Raw genomic sequence first — 19,730 nt, forward strand, 5'->3', positions numbered from 1 at the left:
CTCCTCCATCCCATTCAAAACTGTTTCAGGATACTATCAAATCACTTGGATGGTAGTTGATATCCCCCCCGCTGTATTCTTGGCGCTTTCTGAATGTAATTCATTTTCACCGATGGGACACGTATTGACTGAGCAGCACTTCGATTCCTCCGAGGAAGTCGAAATTGGATGACTAATTAGTTTACCTAAAAAAAGAAGAATTCTTTCGTCTGCGGATCCATGATTTAGCAGAGAGATAGGAGAGCGATGACACCTTTCTATTCAACGCCGATCTACCGATTTCTAGCAAATGTTGCCAGAGATAAAAAGCAAAAGTACGAAACGAATTATTTCAAACATCACAGCAAACCCTCTAGCGACCAGCGCAAGAAGTTCGCGCCATTACAGAGAAATCTCTGGGAACTCTCCGGTATCTCGGGGCAACGTACTCAGCAAGTGCGGTCTGCTGAATGCAGCTACATTCAGCGTGAGAACCGAAACAGCTCGGCTTGCGGCATCATCACAACAAGCTAGAGCGAGCGCGAGCGATAGGCGACCGGGCCGTGCCGGAGTGCGTAATCAGGTGTGACGAGCGAGACACACCACGGCGGCGTCCTCGTGCAAGAGTCTGATCGAACCGAGAGCGCTCGCTGTGCGTCGGTGATAGCCCGTCTCGTGAAGCCTCCATCTTTAACTTTACTTCCACACACGCATACCGCAAGAGAGCACGGTGCAAACGTTTTCAAGTGCATACAAAGTTCGCTCGCTGGAGGCCGTATGCCTGTGTCGTTCTACACTCTGTTTCGGTAATGGCCATCGTAGACTGGACCGCCGCGGAACAGGATCGAGTTTAAAAGGCGGCCCACCATCATTGTCCGTTTGGCTGCGTCGTTTTGCAGCGCTGCACCAGAGCTGCCATCGTGGGGGCCTACTCCAGGGGCCAATGATCTAGCGCTGGCTCACACACCGATCAACCATAAACAACGTCTAGCGAAACAAATCGCCCGAACGCTATCAACCGCCGCATTGTGCGGGACAACCATCGATAGTTGCATCCGTGTGACGGGGTCGGTCCCCCAACCCCTCGATTTCTTTCCCGAGTACTGAACTGCGAAGAGCACTGAGTCATTGCGACGCGTAAAGGTAAGATGCAATGGACAACCGCGGAAAGCCCACCCGCAAAGTCCTACCAGGGGTAAAAGAAAGACAGCCTGTGCCCCTAGCCCAGTTCTTTCGGATTAGCAACGCGCTTGGTTCAAATCGCACATCGCACAGGATTCGAACCGTGGGTGTTCAGTACCTTGGATCTGCATAATGCACCTTCGCTTGTCCCTTTCGGACAATCACTTCATACTATCGATAGCATTTTTCTTTTTGCTAATGCACGTTGCCTAGGTACACGGTAATGCTACTTTTTTCTAATGCTGTGCTAAATTTGCAAATCCGGCCGTCGCTTATCTTTTCCCCTCTGCCATTGTTTTTCGATGCCTGTGCATTTTGCTTTAGTCCATCTGTACACTGCCATTTAACAATTTTCTACTCTTTCTTCCTCTTTTTAATTTTTTTTGTTTTTAATTTCTCTGCTAAACGACGTTGCTTCTAGGGGGCAAGTAGTAGCTGCTATATACCTCAGCAGTCGTGTCCTTCCTCTTATACCTCAGGAGTCATCTCGTGGCGTAGTCGATCGCTGTTCCGGAGGAATAGCAGTTGGAAGTTGGGCGGCCGTGTGAAGACCTTTTATTTCCAGTAAAGCCCAACGTAGTGCTCGTGGATGGTTGGCGTGACGGTAAAGGAGAAGGGCAGCAGTGGTAGCAGCAGCGGTTCGAATATGTCGCGCAGCGTACGCGCGGAAACGCGCGCTAGCAAGAAGGACGATGTCAAGAAGCTTATGCTGTCGATGGACCGCGTCCGGCACTGGGAAAAAAAGTGGGTCACGATTGGTGAGACGTCGATGAAGATCTACAAATGGGTGCCGATTTCGTCGAACGACAAAAAAAAACCAGCTTCGTCGGCGGAAGGTGGTGTAGGAGTGGGAGGTGGTGGGGTGGGCGCCACTGGTGGTGGAACATCGCTCGGCGGTGGCCAGGCAATGCTCACCAAAACTGGCATCGGTGGTGTTCCTACCGGAGGCAATGGAAGCGGTGGAGGTGGAACAGCTAGTGGCCCTACGTCTCAGGCGGGCCCGAACGTCGCTAACAACGGTAACAGCAACAGCAATAGCAGTGAAAACAAAGAGAACAGTAGAAAGCCGATCGGAACCGACTCCAACTCGAACTCTAACTTCGGCCTCGCCGAGGACTCCAATACCTGTAAGTACAAGACTAAATTACTGGAGCATTTGGGATGATCTTCAGTGCATAATGGGCCCAACTAGAGAAATGGCACGAAAGGCTCTCATTCACCTAAATTTTCTTCATTTCAAAACAAATTAAATTGTAGGTTCGAAGCTAATTACGTTTTTGTGTGTTTAGAAAGCCATTGGCCATTGGCACGCTGGCTTATTGGTAATGTGGCAACCTTAGTGCCCATGTTAAAACTCCGAGAAGTCGTTAAAACGAAAAAAGGTCGAAATGTCAGAGAGAGTAGATTGTCGCAGACCCGCATTTTCGGTGATTAGCATCGGACGAAGAATTGCAACAGTATCTTCTTCTTCTTTGGCACTACAACCGCTGTGCGGTCTTGGCCTGCACCAGAGACAATGTTAATGACAATTATCCCTGGTGCTATCCGTAACAGTTCGTTTTTACGGGCGGGGTTGTTGGTCCCGCGCCAACCCCCCTTCTGTCAGCGCCGGTATCGGGAATCGAAACCATGGCCGGTTGAGCGACAACCGATCCCGGGATTCGAACCCTGGCCAGCTGCGCTGACAGCGAAGAGCGTTACCGACTACTCTATCAGCGGGGGTTGCAACAGTATCTAAGGGACCCTAAAACAGGCTTGTGTTTTAAAACATTGCAAACACCACTCGCATCATAACCGATCTATTGCGACATTTCAACGCCGAAAGCAAGGCCATTTATTCCCAAGCAGTTCCGCAGGCAAGTGATAGAAAAACTCCACAGTGCATCACATGCTGGTATCCGTGGCAAGACTAAGATCGTATCTGACAGCTACATTTGGCCTAGTATGCACCGCGACTGCAAACATTTCGTCGAACATTGCATAGCGTCTCAAAAATCAAAGATTCAGCGTCACAACAAAACACCGGTAGGAAGGATCGCCGTACCGGACAACAGATTCGCACATGTGCACATGGATCTTATTAGACCACTACCACCATCCGAAGGCCAACGCTATTGTCTTACTATGATTGACAAATTCACCAGACGACCAGAAGCAGTTCCTATACCCGATATCACTGCTACCACCGTAGCCCGTACATTAGTCAACGGTTAGATCTCACGACATACATATAGCGCTATAGTAGTTTAATTCTCAAGTCGAACTGAAAACTGCACATAATTCTTAATCAGTTTACAACCACAGATGAATGGAGAAATGAAGAGGAATGGAAATGCGAGGTCTCAACGTCATTGTTCTTAAATCCCTCTTTTCAAAATTGTTTATTCACTAGCGAAAGACTATGCTTTACAGCCTGTAGCATTTTCTCACATACAATTATTGTTTTTCCTTTCGGTTTTTGTAGGTTTTTCTATCGTCAGCGATTCCCAAGGCGCCACGGACTTTGTTTCGAACATGTTCTCGGAAGACTCCAACTCGCAGGGTAGCGACAGTGCATCGAAACGGCTAAAACGGGAATAATTAAATACGACCAGTATACCTAAGAGAAAGTGAGCGATACAGTAGGAGAGGACGAGTTGTACAAGAACAGTACCTACTTCTGTCCTCACACTTGCTACCCTTTCAGACTATGATTGGTCCAAGCCGCCATTCGCTCCTCCACAAAAGGCCTGCAATCATCATACAATCAACAATTCATCAGTGCTGATGATAGGGATTATTCTTATCCCAATAAGGTGATCGGATCTTTCAGCAGTCAAGTTCCATCATATGTGCCTGGAACATCTAAATTTCTAAGGGAATCGATAGGCAACAATACAATCGTCCGGGTTATACTGCGAGACACACGCGATCACCTTATCCCAATTGTACAAAACGTTTGTATTTGAGTGCATGTGTGCTTGTAAGCAGCACGTGTATGTACCTTTTAAGACCACACCTCGCGATCGTGAATCTATGTACAGAGGTGAACTTAATCTTTTTATTGCTTTCTTATTTTATGTATTTTCATAATCATTTACTTCTAGACTAACTAGAGAGTGCACCTTCTTATGGATACGCCATTCGGATTTTTGTATGCCTCCCTAGTCTTATCGTTCATTTTGTAATTCCATTTCCACGTTTGTCCTTTAATAATAGAATGCAACGCCGTGATGGCGATAGCACTGATCAAGGTTTAACTATTGTTATGAGACACATGTTTCGAGTGCGATTAGAAGGTTAAGGTTAGCCCATTAACCAGCCAAGATGATGAAAAAATGGAAACAAGATTGTGAAAAAATGGAAAAAAGGAACGATGAACCTATTCAAAACCGTTCCCAATACCCGTGTAGACAAGCGTGAATCTTAGTTAAGGATGCTTGCTTAATTTCGTAACTCCCCTTTCACGAGGTGACGGGCGGAATAATCATTATTTATCCACAAAAGATGGGCAGACAGCCCAGCAGTCCTTAAGGGAGCGAGAAAGAGGGAGAAACAACCAACTGAGTTAAAGAACGACACGGGTTAGCTCCTTCGTGGTTAACCAATTTATCACGTACAGTACGATACGAAGCTAATGTACTACTTATGAATAAACAACACAAGTCTTGGTACACGAACTCGACCCAAGATACGCGAAATAAAGACAGACAAACCTACACAATTTAATGTTGTTATAACTTTAAATGACGGATATAGGTTCCGCTGGTATAAAAGAGTTCGTGGTCATATTTTAATTCTGTGATGGTAAATTTATTTAGTAGAATAGTCGATGTCTCGTCGTTTTCACGCTGGGTTGGATTCCTTAAACCGACGTGACAAGGGGGTTGGCTCGGAGCCAACAACACCATCCGTGAAAACACAACGTTACAATAAGCAACATAGATTAACATTCTCCTTTGAAGACCAAGATCGCTCTGCTGTTGTAATTGCCGGATAAGAGTAAGAAATTTGTCAGAGCAAAGTGAAATATGTAACCAACAAAGCCTAAAAACATGAATACGTATTTTTCGTGTACTTTAGTTATATTATGAAAACGGGTTTTGACGTTGTTTATTGTGCATTTTCTTGAATTATATAGCTTTCAGCAGCATTATTACAAGAAAAATTTATTGAATTACTTTCACAGACGATATAATAATTACAAGCTCAGATGGTTTACAAGAAAGTATGAACAGTTCTTACAGTCCAAACGAACTTTGAATATTTTACGGTTGCACTTCTCAAACGATTTTCTCTTATGTCTTTCAAAAAAGACTTGTTTTCTATAAAATTACACAAGCTCAATTTTATTGAGAAACCCTGCATCCGGCCTTCGACCGCGTGGTTATTGGAACGCCTACTTTTGAAATTTAATATTTAATTTACTTTATTTGCTTTTGCTTTCAGAGGAAACTATATCATCTAACTGAACACGCCCAAAAAATTGATTTGATTTGATGTAACTTTCATTTCCTTGCGCAACTTTGATATTCTCGAAATGGTATTGTTTTAATTCTCTTAGCACACAAAACTGGTTCTGGTCTTAACCCAAAATAGTTCCTGGCTTGGTGTGAGTTGTTCCTCGTCTTTTTATGTTTCTCATCTTGGGTACATGCCCTAGTTAACGTGGGTGTGTATGTGGGGGTGTATTAATGAATTTTTACATTTTTTTACCTCATGGCTGGCAAACGGCTGGCTAATTATTAACGGCTATTTTGGTGGCAAACGGCGTCGCATATTTGAGTTGTTTGATGGATTGATTGATTTAATTTAACTGCAGCAGGTGGCCGGTGTAGGATCAAGCCCAGAGCTCTTGGTAATCGCGAGACGTGTAAACTCTTCGGCGACCGTAGGATGAATACCGACAGTATTGCGCAGAATTTTCATCGTTAACCCGCACTTCAAAGCAGCCGCAAAGCCCTGAATTACCTCGCCGGCGGCCGGTCCTAGGAAGTGCAGTCCCAACACACGTTGGTCGCCTTCGCGAAGCGCCACCGCCTTTAAGTAGCAGTAGCGAACAGACCGCTGCGGAACGAAAAATTCGGTTGGTTTGTAGTAAGCATGGTAAACCTCGATGTTGTCTTTGCCGTGAGCAGCCTCTGCGTTCTCTTCGCTCATTCCGACGCACCCATACTCAAGGGGCGTAAACACGGTTGTTGCCACATCTTTGTAGTCCATCGTTTCGTCGGAGTTACCGAACAACCGTCGAGCAATGATGCGCCCGGCATGGATCGCTACAGGAGTCAGCTCTGGTTTGCGATACAGTACATCACCGACCGCATAGATATTCGGCACGTTCGTCTGATCCTCGCCGTTCACGTCGATCTTATCCGATTTGCCACCGTCGGCCGTTACGACACCGGCGCGGTCCAGCTTCAGTGTGCCCGTCTCGGCCTGGCGACCAATCGCAAACAACACAGTATCGAACGTCTCCTCGCCCGCCCCGGCACCATCCGTTTCGTAGCGCACAAGCAGTCGCCCATCCGACTGCTTCTCGACCGCCAGCGGACGTGTCTTGTGGTGGAACTTGATGCCCTTCTCAACCATAGAGTCACCAATCATGGTGGCCATCTGCTGGTCAAATCCACGGAGCAGGATCGAACGTACCATCACCGTCACGTCGTACCCGAGTCCCTTGAGGAAACCGGCACATTCGAGCCCGATGTAACCAGCGCCGACGAGCAGTGTCTTGCCTGGAGCCTGGGGCAAACTAAACACATCGTCGCTAGTGATGCAGTGTTCTGATGCACCGGGAACTTCGGGGTAGCGAGGCCGTCCACCAACCGCGATCACGACGTACTTGGTGCGCAGCTCCCGCTCGCTTTGATTTTTCATCAGGGCCACCACAGTGTGCGCATCCTTGAAGTAACCGAGACCGTTGATGTACTCCACCTTTTGGTCGCGTAAATCGACCCGCGTCACCCAATTGACCGATTTGATGTGGTTCTGCACCGATTCGGTGAGTGTGGCCCAGTCGTGTCGCACCGAGCTCGGATCAGCGAACTTCCACCCGTACGGTTGCGAATCGTGGATAGCTTCGCCCAGCAGCGAAGCTTGGTGCATCAACTTCTTCGGAATGCAGCCTACATTAACGCACGTCCCGCCAAGGCCCCACTTAGTTCCGCGCGGTGACGGCTTCACAAAGTCCAGTACCGCCACCTTGGCACCAAGTTGGACGGCCTGCTTGGCGCACGCCAAACCTCCCGAACCTCCACCGATGACCACAAGATCATAGTCGAAATTTTCTTCTGTAACCGAGAGCGTGAGAGAAGAGAAAAGTCAAACATTAATACGAGTACGCCTTGTACAAATGAAGCCATATAGTACTGAACGACCTATGAACCTCTCTTGACAACCACATCCGTGTGTACGATAACGTTCGAATCGCTTAAGCATATCGATGGGTCAAGGGAATGAAGCAGCTGCTGGAACAGCGGGAGCATCAATGGCGCTAGCATAACAGCGTCGAAATGTGGCTTCTTTGCTCAGTGACGTTGCTCGAAAATAAGGACAATCGGAGTCAGATAGAGGTACGCAGATACAATCAGCATTCAGCGCTGTAGAACTTATTTCAATAAAACCGCATCATACGTTGTACGTCATTTGCCGGCTTCCAACTCGATCACAGACGAATGACATTCCCAGAAAACAGAAACAGATAACAGAAATGAGCAACACTCACTTGATAACGATGGTGAAATGACTTGAGTGCAGAGAAGACGCGCATATCGCACATTTATAAAGTTCTGCGCGCGGCGCACAAATACGGCGGCCAACGACATAGTGCGCTGACTTGCTGCTGCTTCTTGATTCTAGACACGTCGAAGGGCAATGGATGCACGGTATGTCGCGTTCATTTACGGCTCAGCTCACTACAAATATCACGATTGCAGCTGTTGACAAACGGAATTGGAGGATCTTGTCTTTCTGCAGGCTAGATCGTTTGATTTACAATCAACAGCAGGACGCACGGACCACCACGACGCAGAGTTATGTCATAAGCAACTTTCCATGCACTGCTGGCAGCAGACAACAGAGTTTATTTCATCCTTATTGGTCAGCGTAATAATAAACCGCCCGTGCGTATTACTTCATTTTTGCAGCAAATTACAAACAACCAACTGTAGCAGACAAGGGTGAACACTTCACTATCGAACGTGTGTTGAGTATTTTGATGGTTCCCTTATGACGGCCAAAACTAAATGAATGTGGAACACATTTCTTCCTTCCGTCTTGCCACCATTGCCGAGCTGTGAAGTGTCGAAATAAAAAAATACCGGACTCACGGTACTACAATAACGCCCCAGCTGCAGACTTCTCCCTCTTCTATTGTTCTTATACTTTTCAAAATCTACGTTCCACGCTACCAATCAGTGAAGCGCGTTGGTCGTACGCACGAACACACTGTCAAAAGCCTTCGAGCAATGGGCAGTGCATTCAAATGTTACTGGTTTCTCTAATCGCTGGACGGTTGTGAGAGAGTATATGTCACTAACGAACCGGCAGCTAAGCAACGTACCGCTAACCGGGTAGCAATGACTTGCTACTTTTTATGACAAGTTTCTTCTTTTCTTTTTTCCATTTACAAGTTTCACAATGATTTGCCAGCCGCAATTAGCTAGCTACAATTAGTGAATGTTGTTCGAGTTGTTCGTTGTAATGTGGTTGTCGCAACGAACCATCCAAAACTCGAACGTACATTATATTGATTTTTGTTGACGTTGAGAGAAACGGACTAGCCTATATTTATTAACCTAAATTATTGCTCGGCAACAAAAAACCCATCAGCAGATGCCTTCGTTGCTTTAATTATAGTCCCATTCAGGAATAGTACCAGCGTACAGCTGCAGCTTGGAGTCCGCGCATCAGAAATATCAACCATGCATTTTTAATTATTTCTGTCTTGTTCTAGAAATTAATGTAAAACTAATGCACACTCATTGCTCGCGTCTTACAATCAGCATCGATTTATCAAAAGCTAAGATACCGTTTATCAAGGCGGACGCGAGCAACATAAGAGACACTTCAAGTTCGGGATGAGTAATAGTACATCAGTACGTGCATCAGTGATGGAAAAATGCGAAATACACCAGAAGCAAATGATGGCATTGTCTACCAACGAATTACAGGTAGTTACTCATATTATATCATGATCATTTCTGTGGTGTAGAAAATAAAGCTTTCATACAAACGTTGTCCAGTCCATATTGGATGGTTGCTAGCAAACGTTTAACTACGATGAATCAAAAGAACAAATAATTTATCATTTTTGGCAACACTGTTCCCTGGATCCACACCTGTGTTGGTGTGCTGAGCGGTGTTGGTTGGTTGATAGCGAGGAGGCTGTCGAAACTCAAAGCACATCGCGTGCTTCCGAACTGTGGCAAACCGAAGCGGCGAATCTAGTTTGTCAGTCAATAGGAACGATCTGAGTTCACTGGAGCGCTCGTGTTTCTCGAACTTCTACACATAGTATCTTGCTACGTCCGCCAAACCGCCGCAAAATCACACACGGCGGCAGCTAGGTCCGATTCCGGAAGGGAAGCAACGGTGAGAGTTGCTTGATGGATGAGGAATTTTCAAGTGAAAAGAGCTACATTTTCATTCGTTATGTCACAATTTTCACTCAACAATGCTTATTTCTCTATTCGGACAATAGGCACCAAGAACATACGTCGCCGTACATCACAACATCGAGCCGGGCTGCAACCATGAACAGCATTTTAATTACAGGCGGTAACCGCGGCCTCGGACTGGGGCTCGTAAAGACTCTCATCCGGCAGCAATCGCTGCAGAAAACACAAATCATTGCGACATACCGGCTTCCGGAAAAATCGGAGGTAGGTCAATGCGGGAGGATCGAACATTTTCCAAGACGCCGAAATCTGAAACTGAATCACACACGCTGGGAATCGGCGAGAAACTTACGATTCAGAGGAGCCATTTTCTCGTTCACTGGGCAACTAGCTGGTTGGAGTGGTCAAGAATTCTCCGCTTAACGATTTCTACCGTGCTGTTTTATTCAGTTGAATTATTAAATGGTGCCAATTAGCTGTCTGCTGTATTCCAAGAAAAGGACAGCGTTTCACACCACTAAAGCCAGAGTAGCTGCTCGATTGACGTCTTTGGTCAAACTGAAACTCGTTTCATTCAACTTGCTGAGGATGTATTTATCCTGTCAGCAGCGGCATGAAGTAACAGGGGTTTCGAGCAGTTTTTATGATGGCTCCAAAGTGGAACACTGTTGTCTTTTTAACTTGTCATCACTGAACATTGGAATGGAAATTTTTCAGAAAGTATGACCTTATTGAATTAAATATTTGCTCCTCTATATTTATCTTGTCTATCTTAAGAGATGGCAAATGACTGAGTGATGATACTGTTTTCTTTATAGGTAACATCATATTTTACAATGCTTTATACAATAGTTTATCTCATACAGGGGGCAATAACATAATAGTGTTCCACCTTCAACTCACTCAACAAAACCTGTGCGCCGTTAACGTTTGCTATTGACTAGTATTGACGTCTAGATGGCGCTGAACAAACTGGAACTACGGTGTCGAACACTACCCAAGAAGCAAAACTCGGCTATGTTTTCGAGCACCTCATTCTAACGTATGGGCTGAAAAGTTCCGAGCCTAAGTAGGAAAATGTGGTTTTTTATTCAAAGTTAGATTTATTCATCAACGTAATATCCTTCAAGAGCCACACAATCATTCCAGCGCGGCTTTAACATTTCAATATCACTTTTGTGGAACGATTTATCTTTTACCTCAAAATGGACGTCAGTTTCTGTGATAATCTCTTCATATGGAACTGTTAAAAGGAATGCAAAAATTTCCACATGTTTTCTTGGGCTACATTTACGACACTTCTCAGCTGGGCGTAATGTCAATACTTCACAGGAACTCTTGGCGCTTGCTAAACAGAACGCGAACGTTTTTCCGGTTCTAACTGGTACGTACGGGCAATATTTGAAATTTTTGAACAATCGGTTTTGTGTTTTTACCGCATTTCGTCTTTTCTTGCTTACCATTAGACTTAACGAACCTGGAACGGTACGAGCAGCTCGTCAACGAAGTCGGGTCCATCGTTAAGGATGAAGGCTTGAACATCCTGTTTAACAATGCCGGAATTTCACCAAAATCGACGCGCCTTAGTTTCACCAAAGCAGACGACCTCGTTGACACATTTTTCACCAACACGGTCGCTCCCATCATGCTAACCAAGGAGCTGCTTCCGCTACTAAAGCGGGCCGCCGACCGTCAACCGGAAGCACCCCTCGGTCCAGGACGCGCATGTGTTGTCAACATGAGCTCAATATTGGGCTCGATCGCGGAGAACCGCGAAGGTGGTCTGTACGCTTATCGGAGTTCGAAGGCAGCCCTAAACGCGGCCACCAAATCAATGTCCCTGGATCTTCTGCAGAGCGGTATTATGGCGGTGGCACTACACCCAGGCTGGGTAAAAACGGAAATGGGCGGCTCAAAGGCCCCGTTGTCGGTAGACGAAAGCTGTGATGCAATCGTTAAGACACTGCTCTCGTTGAACGAATCCCACAACGGGGGATTTTTCCAGTACGATGGAAAAATGTTGCCTTGGTAGAAACGTGGCTTCACTGTGGCATCATTACTATGTTTTGTAGAACAATTTAAATTACCCCACAAATAGTAGGGAGTAGATATTTCGTGGGGCGTATGAGGGATGACCAGTTTGTTCGCAGTTTTCATTTCGAATCGTACTGATATCTGTTGAACTGTTGTAATAAACCTTGACCCGCGAGGAGTACTAGTGAACTTGTCTTACGATCTTTATTGCATACTAACAGAACCGGCAAACTTTGTTCCGCCCCAGGGGCAATAAGTAAACAGATTTTAAATTTTATCTAGTTCGTGTTTCTGTTAGGATAAATAAAAAAAAATCTAGTATATTAACAATTCTTTAATAGGTTTTTTAGACTTTCTCTATTTCTTCAGTTAAGCACCTTGTGATACACTACATATTTTGTCTTATTATCAGGCGTAAGAACAATCTGAGAAATCAAACAAACAACCTGAGATCTTAGATTTCAGATTATCAGATTCTCAGATTGTGAGATTCTTAGATTGTGAGATTCTTAGATTGTGAGATTCTCAGATTGTGAGATTCTTAGATTCTGAGATTCTCAGATTCTCCGATTCTTAGATTATCAGTTCTCAGATCTCAGATTCTCAGATTCTCGAATTCTCAAATTCTCAGATTCCCAGATCTCAGATTATAAGATTCTCGAATTCTCAGATTATCAGGTTCTCAGATTATTATTAGATTCTCAGATTCTCAGATTGTTAGATCTGAGATTCTCAGATTTTCCGATTCTCCGATTCTCAGATTATCAGATTCTCAGATTCTCAGATTCTTAGATTTTCAGATTCTCAGATCTCAGATTCTCAGATTCTCGAATTCTCAGATTCTCAGATTTTCTGATCTCAGATTCTTAGATTCTCAGATTCTCAGATTCTTAGATTCTTAGATTCTCAGATTCTCAGATCTCAGATAAATCTCTAAAATGAGATGAAATTAAATTAGATGAAATGAAATGCGATGAGATGAAATGAAATGAAATATTCTCCGATTCTCCGATTTCAGATCTCACATTCTCACATTCTCAGGTTCTCAGATTCTTCTTAAATGAGATACTCAGATTCGTAGATCTCACATTCTCACATTCTCAGATTCTGAGATTCTGAGAATTTTTAATGCAGGGAAACTATGCAGTTCCCCACAACATCACACTACTTCAAGATGGATAGAATGAGGGGTGGTGATAGGCGGAAGAAGGAAGAAAAAAGGCTTTTAAGTTAAAACAATTGATTTAGAGACCACCAAAACCTAACTGCGGGGCCAGACGAAGCGCAAATCGGACCGCAAAAACGTCATTTCGTTTACGCTTCTTGTGGCAACAAAAATATAAAAACGAAATGTCAAACGTGTTTACATCCGTGTTTTTTGTTCGAGAAAACAGAAATAGAAGAGAAATAAATTGATTTCTGAATATTTTCTGAATATTCTGAATATTTATCCTCTGTTTGTAAACAAAGCGTTTGCTAACGGGTTTCGCGGTCGGCCGACTCATTAAACGTTTTGACAGAAGCGCAGCAGTTTGGCATTAATCTGAACTGCCAAAAACGTTTCGTTGCGCATCGTGTGGCCGGACAGTGACACTGTCATCGCTAAATGACGGCCCTGAATGACGTTGCTGTTTTGTTGTTTGTATTGGGTTTTTGACGAAGGGCTCACGACTAGTCATCGAAAGGGTCATTTTCTATAGCCTAGGTGCAACGGTCCGAAGAACTAACAGCCCTTTATTCAGGTACAAGGATAGTGGATTTAATGTTGATGATCGACATTAAACTACAGCTTGAACTGGTCGAATCAACGGCCAATGACACGTGTGCAAGCAAACACGTCTATGCCGCAGTAATGAGGTGCGGCCCATTAGAAGCGAAGAAAGCATGTGTGTGTCAGCATTCCTCTAAGGTGCCTATAGCAAACACACATTCAAACACACATTGCAACCGAGTAAAATAAGGGGTTGAAATGTACAGAGACAAAGGAGAAAAAGAGTGACAGAGAACGCCGTGTGAAACGATTGCCTTTAGCGAGCTTTGCGCGAGACACGTGCAAGAACGAGAAGCAGCTGGAAACTCCGGGAAAGGGTGAACGGTAACGAGCAAGTGAGAAATACATAATCCAACAGGGGGCCAATGATACAGAGAGGAAGGCAAGAGAGATAGTGATGAGTTGTCCGCTCTGGGATTGCTAATGCCCGACCACGACATCGGTTTTGAAGCCAGCGAACCGAGTCGACAGTTCCCCGGCTTCGAGCGGCTGAGTGTAGCACACTGTTCGCTTTCTAATCTTCTGGTTTTGCGCCTCTGAAACGAAATACACATGCTCTTTTGTGCCGTTCTTCCCGTGGTCCACAGAACTGCCCCGACCGTCTAGAGTGAGGCCAAAATCAACAATCTAACAACAGACAACATTCAACAACAAGCACCATCAATCGACGACAATAAACAGCACCACTCTACCTGCACGGTTCGAGACGTTCAAGGCAGCGCACAGACCGGATGTGAGTTCGGTTTCAAGGTTCCGATGGCCCAATGCAGAATTGATTTCGGCGAATGCCTGAAAGATTCGCCGAGCTTCAGGTAAGTTGGGCGCCTTCGGTGAGAGGAACCGTTTTTGGAGGGGTGTAGACGTGTTGCGCGTCACACTCCAGCACTGATTCGACCGTTTGACAGATCGACAGGTCGATCATGTAATAATGCTTGTATCCCTTGCACTGTCCGATTAGACTACGGCTCGAGCAAGAGGAGAACGAAATCGAGCATCTCGAGACGCGTTTGGAAAAGATCATCAAGGCATGCAATGCAGCGGTGGACAGTGGGAAGGAGTACATCCGCAACCAGAGCACGTTCGCTACGTCGCTCTGGGATCTGCAGAGGCACTTTCAGGACGACAAAAACTCGACAAACGCACTCGCTCAGCTAATCCAGTTGCTGCAAGAGATGAACAAGTACCACACGACACTGTTGGATCAGGCCAACCGGACGGTGCTGAAGAACCTGACCAGCTTCCTGAAGCGGGATATCCGAGAGGTGAAAGAGTACCGGCAGATCTTCGCCAAGGTGTCGGAAAGCCTGGACGCCGCCGTCTACCGCAATTCGCAGGTTAGCCGCAACCGGCCGGCCGACGTGATCGAGGCAGAGAATCTGCTGTCGGCAACGAAGAGCTGCTTCAATCACACGGCGCTCGACTATGTCAACTATATCACGCTATTGCAGAATCGTAAGCGACATGAAATACTGGCCACGTTGCTGAGCTACTTGCAAGCGTGCAGTACGTACTTCCACCAGGGCTCGGATTTGTGCGAAGACTACGGCACGTTCTTTAAGGGGCTGGACGATGAGATTGGCACGATGCGAAACGAGTACGCGGTCCTCGATAAGCAGATGCAGAACCGCCACACGTGTGTCAGTGAGCGAGCAGGCGATTTGGGTGAACGGAACGTCGAGGGTGAGCGAGAGGGTGGTGGTGACACGTGTATCGGTGCTCAATCGTCGGTGGTGGCGGTGGCAGAGGTCGGTTTGTCTAACGGTAGGGAGAGCGTCTCAAGCCGATTACCGAGCTACATGGAAGGTTACCTCTTCAAGCGCACCTCAAACGCGTTCAAAACGTGGAATCGCCGGTGGTTCTGTATGTGCGACAATCAGCTCTTCTACCGGAAGCGTACCGGTGAAGAGTTACCCACGGTGATGGAGGAAGATCTTCGGCTCTGTACAGTTCGTCCGCTAGCCGACTCTGACCGACGTTTCTGTTTTGAAGTTATTTCTCCTACCAAGTAAGCGCATGTTACGATCTGATTATTCCTTTTGAAAAGCTCACTGCCGTAGTCTATAAACTGGTTACACCGTTTACTAACACGCTCCTAGATCACACATCCTGCAAGCCGATTCAGAGACGATGATGGTTGCGTGGATCAAAGCATTGCAGAAAGGCATCGATTCCGCCATTCAGCACAATAGTCCGTTTAGTAACGATATGCGAGGCCGCGAACGAGGCGGACAAAGCGGTGAAGACGGACGGCATGGAGGCGTAGGGCGCAGCGCGTTCGCTTCGGGGTCGACATCGAGCGATAGAAATACACGAACAGGAACGGCTGGCTGTAGTTCGGAAGGGAGTAGAAAAGGATACAAAAAAATGTAAGAATCATTTACTGTCGCTCGAACAGTCCAATCATCCGTTATAAGCAGCACGCTCATCGCTGCCTGTTTTCTCTCTAAGGCCGTTTTTATTATATTTATCTAAAGTCTACTACTTTTCCACCTTGCGCAGCAACTGGACGCAAATGTTGAAAATTCCGGGCAACGCCAGATGTGCCGATTGCGGTAACAATGATCCAAAATGGGCCTCCATAAACCTAGGCATAACATTATGCATTGCGTGTTCGGGGGTACACCGTAGCCTTGGCGTTCACCACAGCAAAGTTCGGTCACTGACGCTAGATGTGTGGGAGCCTGAAATACTGCGAGTGATGATTGAGCTTGGGAACGACGTCATTAACCGGGTGTACGAAGGTAATGCGGCACGCGTGGCACGCTTTGATCGCGCGACTGACAACTGCGAGATAACGGTGCGTGAAGCCTGGATCCGTGCAAAATACATTGAACGGCAGTTTGTAGCTCCGATCGATGGCGGTCTCATGGGCACCGGGACGGGATGGGTAGGCCCAACTGAAGAAGGCAACACTAGCACTTCCTCGTCGACCTTGTCGTTCAAGAGCCTTGGAGCGGATAGTTCGAAATTTCCGGAAAAATGGAGCATAAAAAAGCTCCGTCGGCGGAGCTACCGACAGTTATTGCGACCAAAGCACATTGCAGGAGCCGGTGGGAAGCAGTTGGGGCTAGCAGAAGGTCAAGAGCCACTGTCAACGACGAGGGGAGTGGTGCCGGGTGTTGATGAAATCGATGGTGATGGTGGCGTGGATGCGGAGGTAGAGCCATCCACTACCGAGGTTGGTGATAGTATCGGAAGCGGAACAAGCCCGGATGCGGACGAAAAGGATGTGAACGAGGGACTACCGAAGCAATTTACCGACATTTTACTGGTTGGCTCCAGCGTCGTTACCGACGATCACAATTTACCGGATGAAGACCTGCTGCTGTTGAATTCAGACCAGGAATCTACCAGTGGCGAGGAAGACAACTCAATCATGGAATGTGAGGACCTCGAGCGTCTGTGCCCAAACTATTTGCTGTACAAGGCAGCCAGCGGCCACAATCTGCCAGTAATGAGTCATGCGCTGGCGCTCGGCGCTGACAAGCACTGGACGAATAGCGAAGAAGCGGACCGAACAGCGCTACACGCTGCCATCCTATCTGGCTCAGTAATGGCGTGTGAATTTTTGCTCCTCAACGGTGCCGCCATCAATGCGGTCGATCGATATGGTCGTACATCACTCCATCTAGCTACTGAGCAGGGGTCAGCAGCACAAGCCTATTTGCTGCTGAAGCATAAGGCCCGGTACGATCTGACAGACGCAGATGGACGCCAACCAATCGATATAGCCGTGGAAAAGGAGGATGCAGACATTGTAACACTCCTTAGGTTGACCTTGCTGAACGATGAGATAGGAGCGGGCGAGGACGGCGAAAGCTATACCGGTGGTGACTCAACGTACGTTGCGGTGATGAACGAGTTTTCGCATCTAGCCAGCAATCAGCCGCAACGCTTGCAGCGCAATCAGCGCCATTTGCAGCATCAACAACAGCAACAACAGAGTGAATCTCTGATGAATCAACAGCGCAGCGGCCTGACAGTAACGGAGACGGATTTAGATGACGTTACACAAACCACGTCGGATCTCTCGTGAGCTACGCTTATGTGAAGTTTAACAAACGCGCACAAACTTTCCATCGTCTGTCCATAGCCTGCAATGGTTAAAAAGCATTTTGGGCATTTGGCAAACTATACAAAGAAAATAATGATCAGTATCAGTATCGTTAGTATTTCTGCTCTTTGCCTAAAATTCCGACTTTGACTGAATCTCTCTGGCCACTTGTTTGGTTAAGCTCTTTTACTACAGTTTTCAACCACAGTTAAAACAAAATAATTTCCGATAACCTACGCACATTTTTTACCTTATTTCCACTGTTAGAAAGGTACTGGAAAACTACGAGGAGCGGTTGGAATGTTAGTTGTGCTCCGTCTTCCCTTCTTTGTGGCAAATCCTATGTATTTCACTTTTTACATTGCTCGGAATGTGCTTTGGGGCGGCACTTCACGTGCATTTTTTTGTGTTGCTCTCGTAAAATCGCGTTGTCGATATCTTAAAATATTTAGTGTCGTACATAAAGGATTTGCAATGTATCGCGTTGTTGCCTGTTCCGATTGCGAAATGTTAAATCGTTGTTTTTTTATTTACCAAGCGAATAATATAAAATAAAATGTTTGAAGTAGAGAGTTTAGCGTCCTCGAACTAGCATCGTAGGGATGTCACTAGGAGAGTGATGCAGAGTTAGTTTTATTCGACATCGGTAGGATACATTATATTTTATTCAAATGTGCATATTCTTTCACAAATCATTTCCATCAACTTGAGCGAAATTATTTTCTGGCTCTAGATTGCAAATCAATTTCAAATGATTGTACACACTGTTTGTTCATTTGAATTATTATCGGTTCCTGTTTTTATTGCGCCAATCTATTTTCAACCAATTGTTAGTTTCTTTTAACTTTGACTCTTAGATTCTCTGTCAGTATTTTTGCTGTTTTACAATGGTTTGCACTCTGTTGGTAGTATGTATAAAATATAATACTGATATTAAAATATATACTGATATTAAAACTATGTGTAACATAATGTAACCAACGAATATTTTTGTATTTATAATAAACTAACTGATTCGCCGGGTTCAGTCGGTACAAATTAAAAAAAATCTTAGATACATAATTTTTTTCCCACGTTTTGTATCATTCATTTATGTTATCTATTAAAATGGCATGGATTGAATGCTTAAACACAACCAAAAAATTACTGATGGAGATTCAAGAGAATCTAGATGCATTGCAGAATTAGTATGCCTATTAATAGGCATTAGTCACAGTATGAGCATTCATCTTTGAAACTTGTCTAACACATCACCATAAACGGCGTGACTATGTAATCAAGGTTAGGATAAAAACCTCACAATTACAAATTCAATCAATAGTCTGAATTTTTCGGGCTTGTTCCCGAGACACCTTTTGATGCCCCTTCTACCTCCCCGACTTGGTATGGCCGGAGGGACAGGAAATCGATTGTTCATCGGCCTCTATTGACACCAATAGTTAAACAATGTATTAATGTCGCTCAGCTTATACTAGAAATTTAAACTATGTGCAATAAATTGCTCTTAATTGCACTTGATTGTTGCTCACTGATTTTTGGCTCACTCGCTAATTGCTGCTACGGGCTTGCTAGCAGAGCTAGAGGGCAAGTCGCTAGACGCTATGAACTGCTGGCACAACCTATTGACCAGTCCGTCACCTCGCTTAAACGGTCATTGTGACGCACTCTTCTTGCAGAACGTGAGTCTGCTTGTGCGTATTCTAGTGGTAAGGAAACTCAATGCCAGTGTCCGCATTGTCCAGCAAAGTTCGCAGACTTATTCCGTTTAGCGAATGACATCCTTACGCACACCGGTGAGAAGAGTCTTTGAAGAGTATTTTAAATAAACATATGAAAATTTCGCAACAAGGACAAGGACCTGCCACAACATTCTGAAATTCACAAACAGCAACAACCTGAGTCAGATCAATAAATATAATGGTCTTGAAAAACGGCGTTCTGTTTTAACAGAACAAATCAACTGAACTCTGTCAATCATATAAGAAATCAAATAAATCAACTGTCCCTCTCGGCACTCGTCTCTGTGGTATGGCCGGAAGTGCAGAAGTTTTTCATCGCCCCTTTGGTTAGTGTAATCGGTAAAGCCTGTCGGTATTGTCACACAGTTGCCAGG

General features: G+C 45.5%; 4 protein-coding genes across 7 annotated transcripts; 3 read left to right on the plus strand and 1 right to left on the minus strand.

Annotated features, from left to right (window-relative positions):
* The first annotated feature begins 644 nt into the window (after nucleotides 1–644).
* On the plus strand, nucleotides 645–5,129 carry LOC131213911 (B-cell CLL/lymphoma 7 protein family member A). 2 transcript variants are annotated; one of them, XM_058208137.1, is made up of 4 exons: nucleotides 645–1,122; nucleotides 1,583–2,288; nucleotides 3,626–3,770; nucleotides 3,848–5,129. In XM_058208137.1, the coding sequence occupies exons 2-3, from the start codon at nucleotides 1,751–1,753 to the stop codon at nucleotides 3,739–3,741; spliced, it is 654 nt and encodes a 217-aa protein (XP_058064120.1). In that variant the 5' UTR covers nucleotides 645–1,122; nucleotides 1,583–1,750; the 3' UTR covers nucleotides 3,742–3,770; nucleotides 3,848–5,129. The 2 variants fall into 2 exon arrangements, with proteins under 2 accessions (XP_058064120.1, XP_058064119.1); XM_058208136.1 differs by having other exon boundaries at nucleotides 3,626–5,129.
* Nucleotides 5,130–5,290: 161 nt separating this feature from the next.
* On the minus strand, nucleotides 5,291–10,303 carry LOC131213908 (thioredoxin reductase 1, mitochondrial-like). 3 transcript variants are annotated; one of them, XM_058208134.1, is made up of 2 exons: nucleotides 10,111–10,303; nucleotides 5,291–7,427 (listed from the first exon to the last, which is right to left on the minus strand). In XM_058208134.1, exons 1-2 carry the CDS (start codon nucleotides 10,124–10,126, stop codon nucleotides 5,953–5,955), a joined length of 1,491 nt encoding a protein of 496 aa, XP_058064117.1. In that variant the 5' UTR covers nucleotides 10,127–10,303; the 3' UTR covers nucleotides 5,291–5,952. The 3 variants fall into 3 exon arrangements, with proteins under 3 accessions (XP_058064117.1, XP_058064116.1, XP_058064115.1); XM_058208133.1 differs by having other exon boundaries at nucleotides 5,291–7,430; XM_058208132.1 differs by lacking the exon at nucleotides 10,111–10,303 and adding an exon at nucleotides 7,865–8,410 and having other exon boundaries at nucleotides 5,291–7,430.
* Nucleotides 9,537–12,038, plus strand: LOC131213910 (C-signal). Its single transcript, XM_058208135.1, has 4 exons — nucleotides 9,537–9,732; nucleotides 9,842–10,022; nucleotides 11,091–11,142; nucleotides 11,225–12,038. The coding sequence occupies exons 2-4, from the start codon at nucleotides 9,894–9,896 to the stop codon at nucleotides 11,788–11,790; spliced, it is 747 nt and encodes a 248-aa protein (XP_058064118.1). The 5' UTR covers nucleotides 9,537–9,732; nucleotides 9,842–9,893; the 3' UTR covers nucleotides 11,791–12,038.
* Nucleotides 12,039–14,122: 2,084 nt separating this feature from the next.
* LOC131213356 (arf-GAP with coiled-coil, ANK repeat and PH domain-containing protein 2) lies at nucleotides 14,123–17,774 on the plus strand. The gene is made up of 4 exons (XM_058207383.1): nucleotides 14,123–14,375; nucleotides 14,522–15,568; nucleotides 15,660–15,929; nucleotides 16,063–17,774. Exons 1-4 carry the CDS (start codon nucleotides 14,320–14,322, stop codon nucleotides 17,597–17,599), a joined length of 2,910 nt encoding a protein of 969 aa, XP_058063366.1. The 5' UTR covers nucleotides 14,123–14,319; the 3' UTR covers nucleotides 17,600–17,774.
* Nucleotides 17,775–19,730: the final 1,956 nt, after the last annotated feature.

This window comes from Anopheles bellator, chromosome X (assembly GCF_943735745.2).
Source record: "Anopheles bellator chromosome X, idAnoBellAS_SP24_06.2, whole genome shotgun sequence".
Lineage (NCBI taxonomy): Eukaryota > Metazoa > Arthropoda > Insecta > Diptera > Culicidae > Anopheles > Anopheles bellator.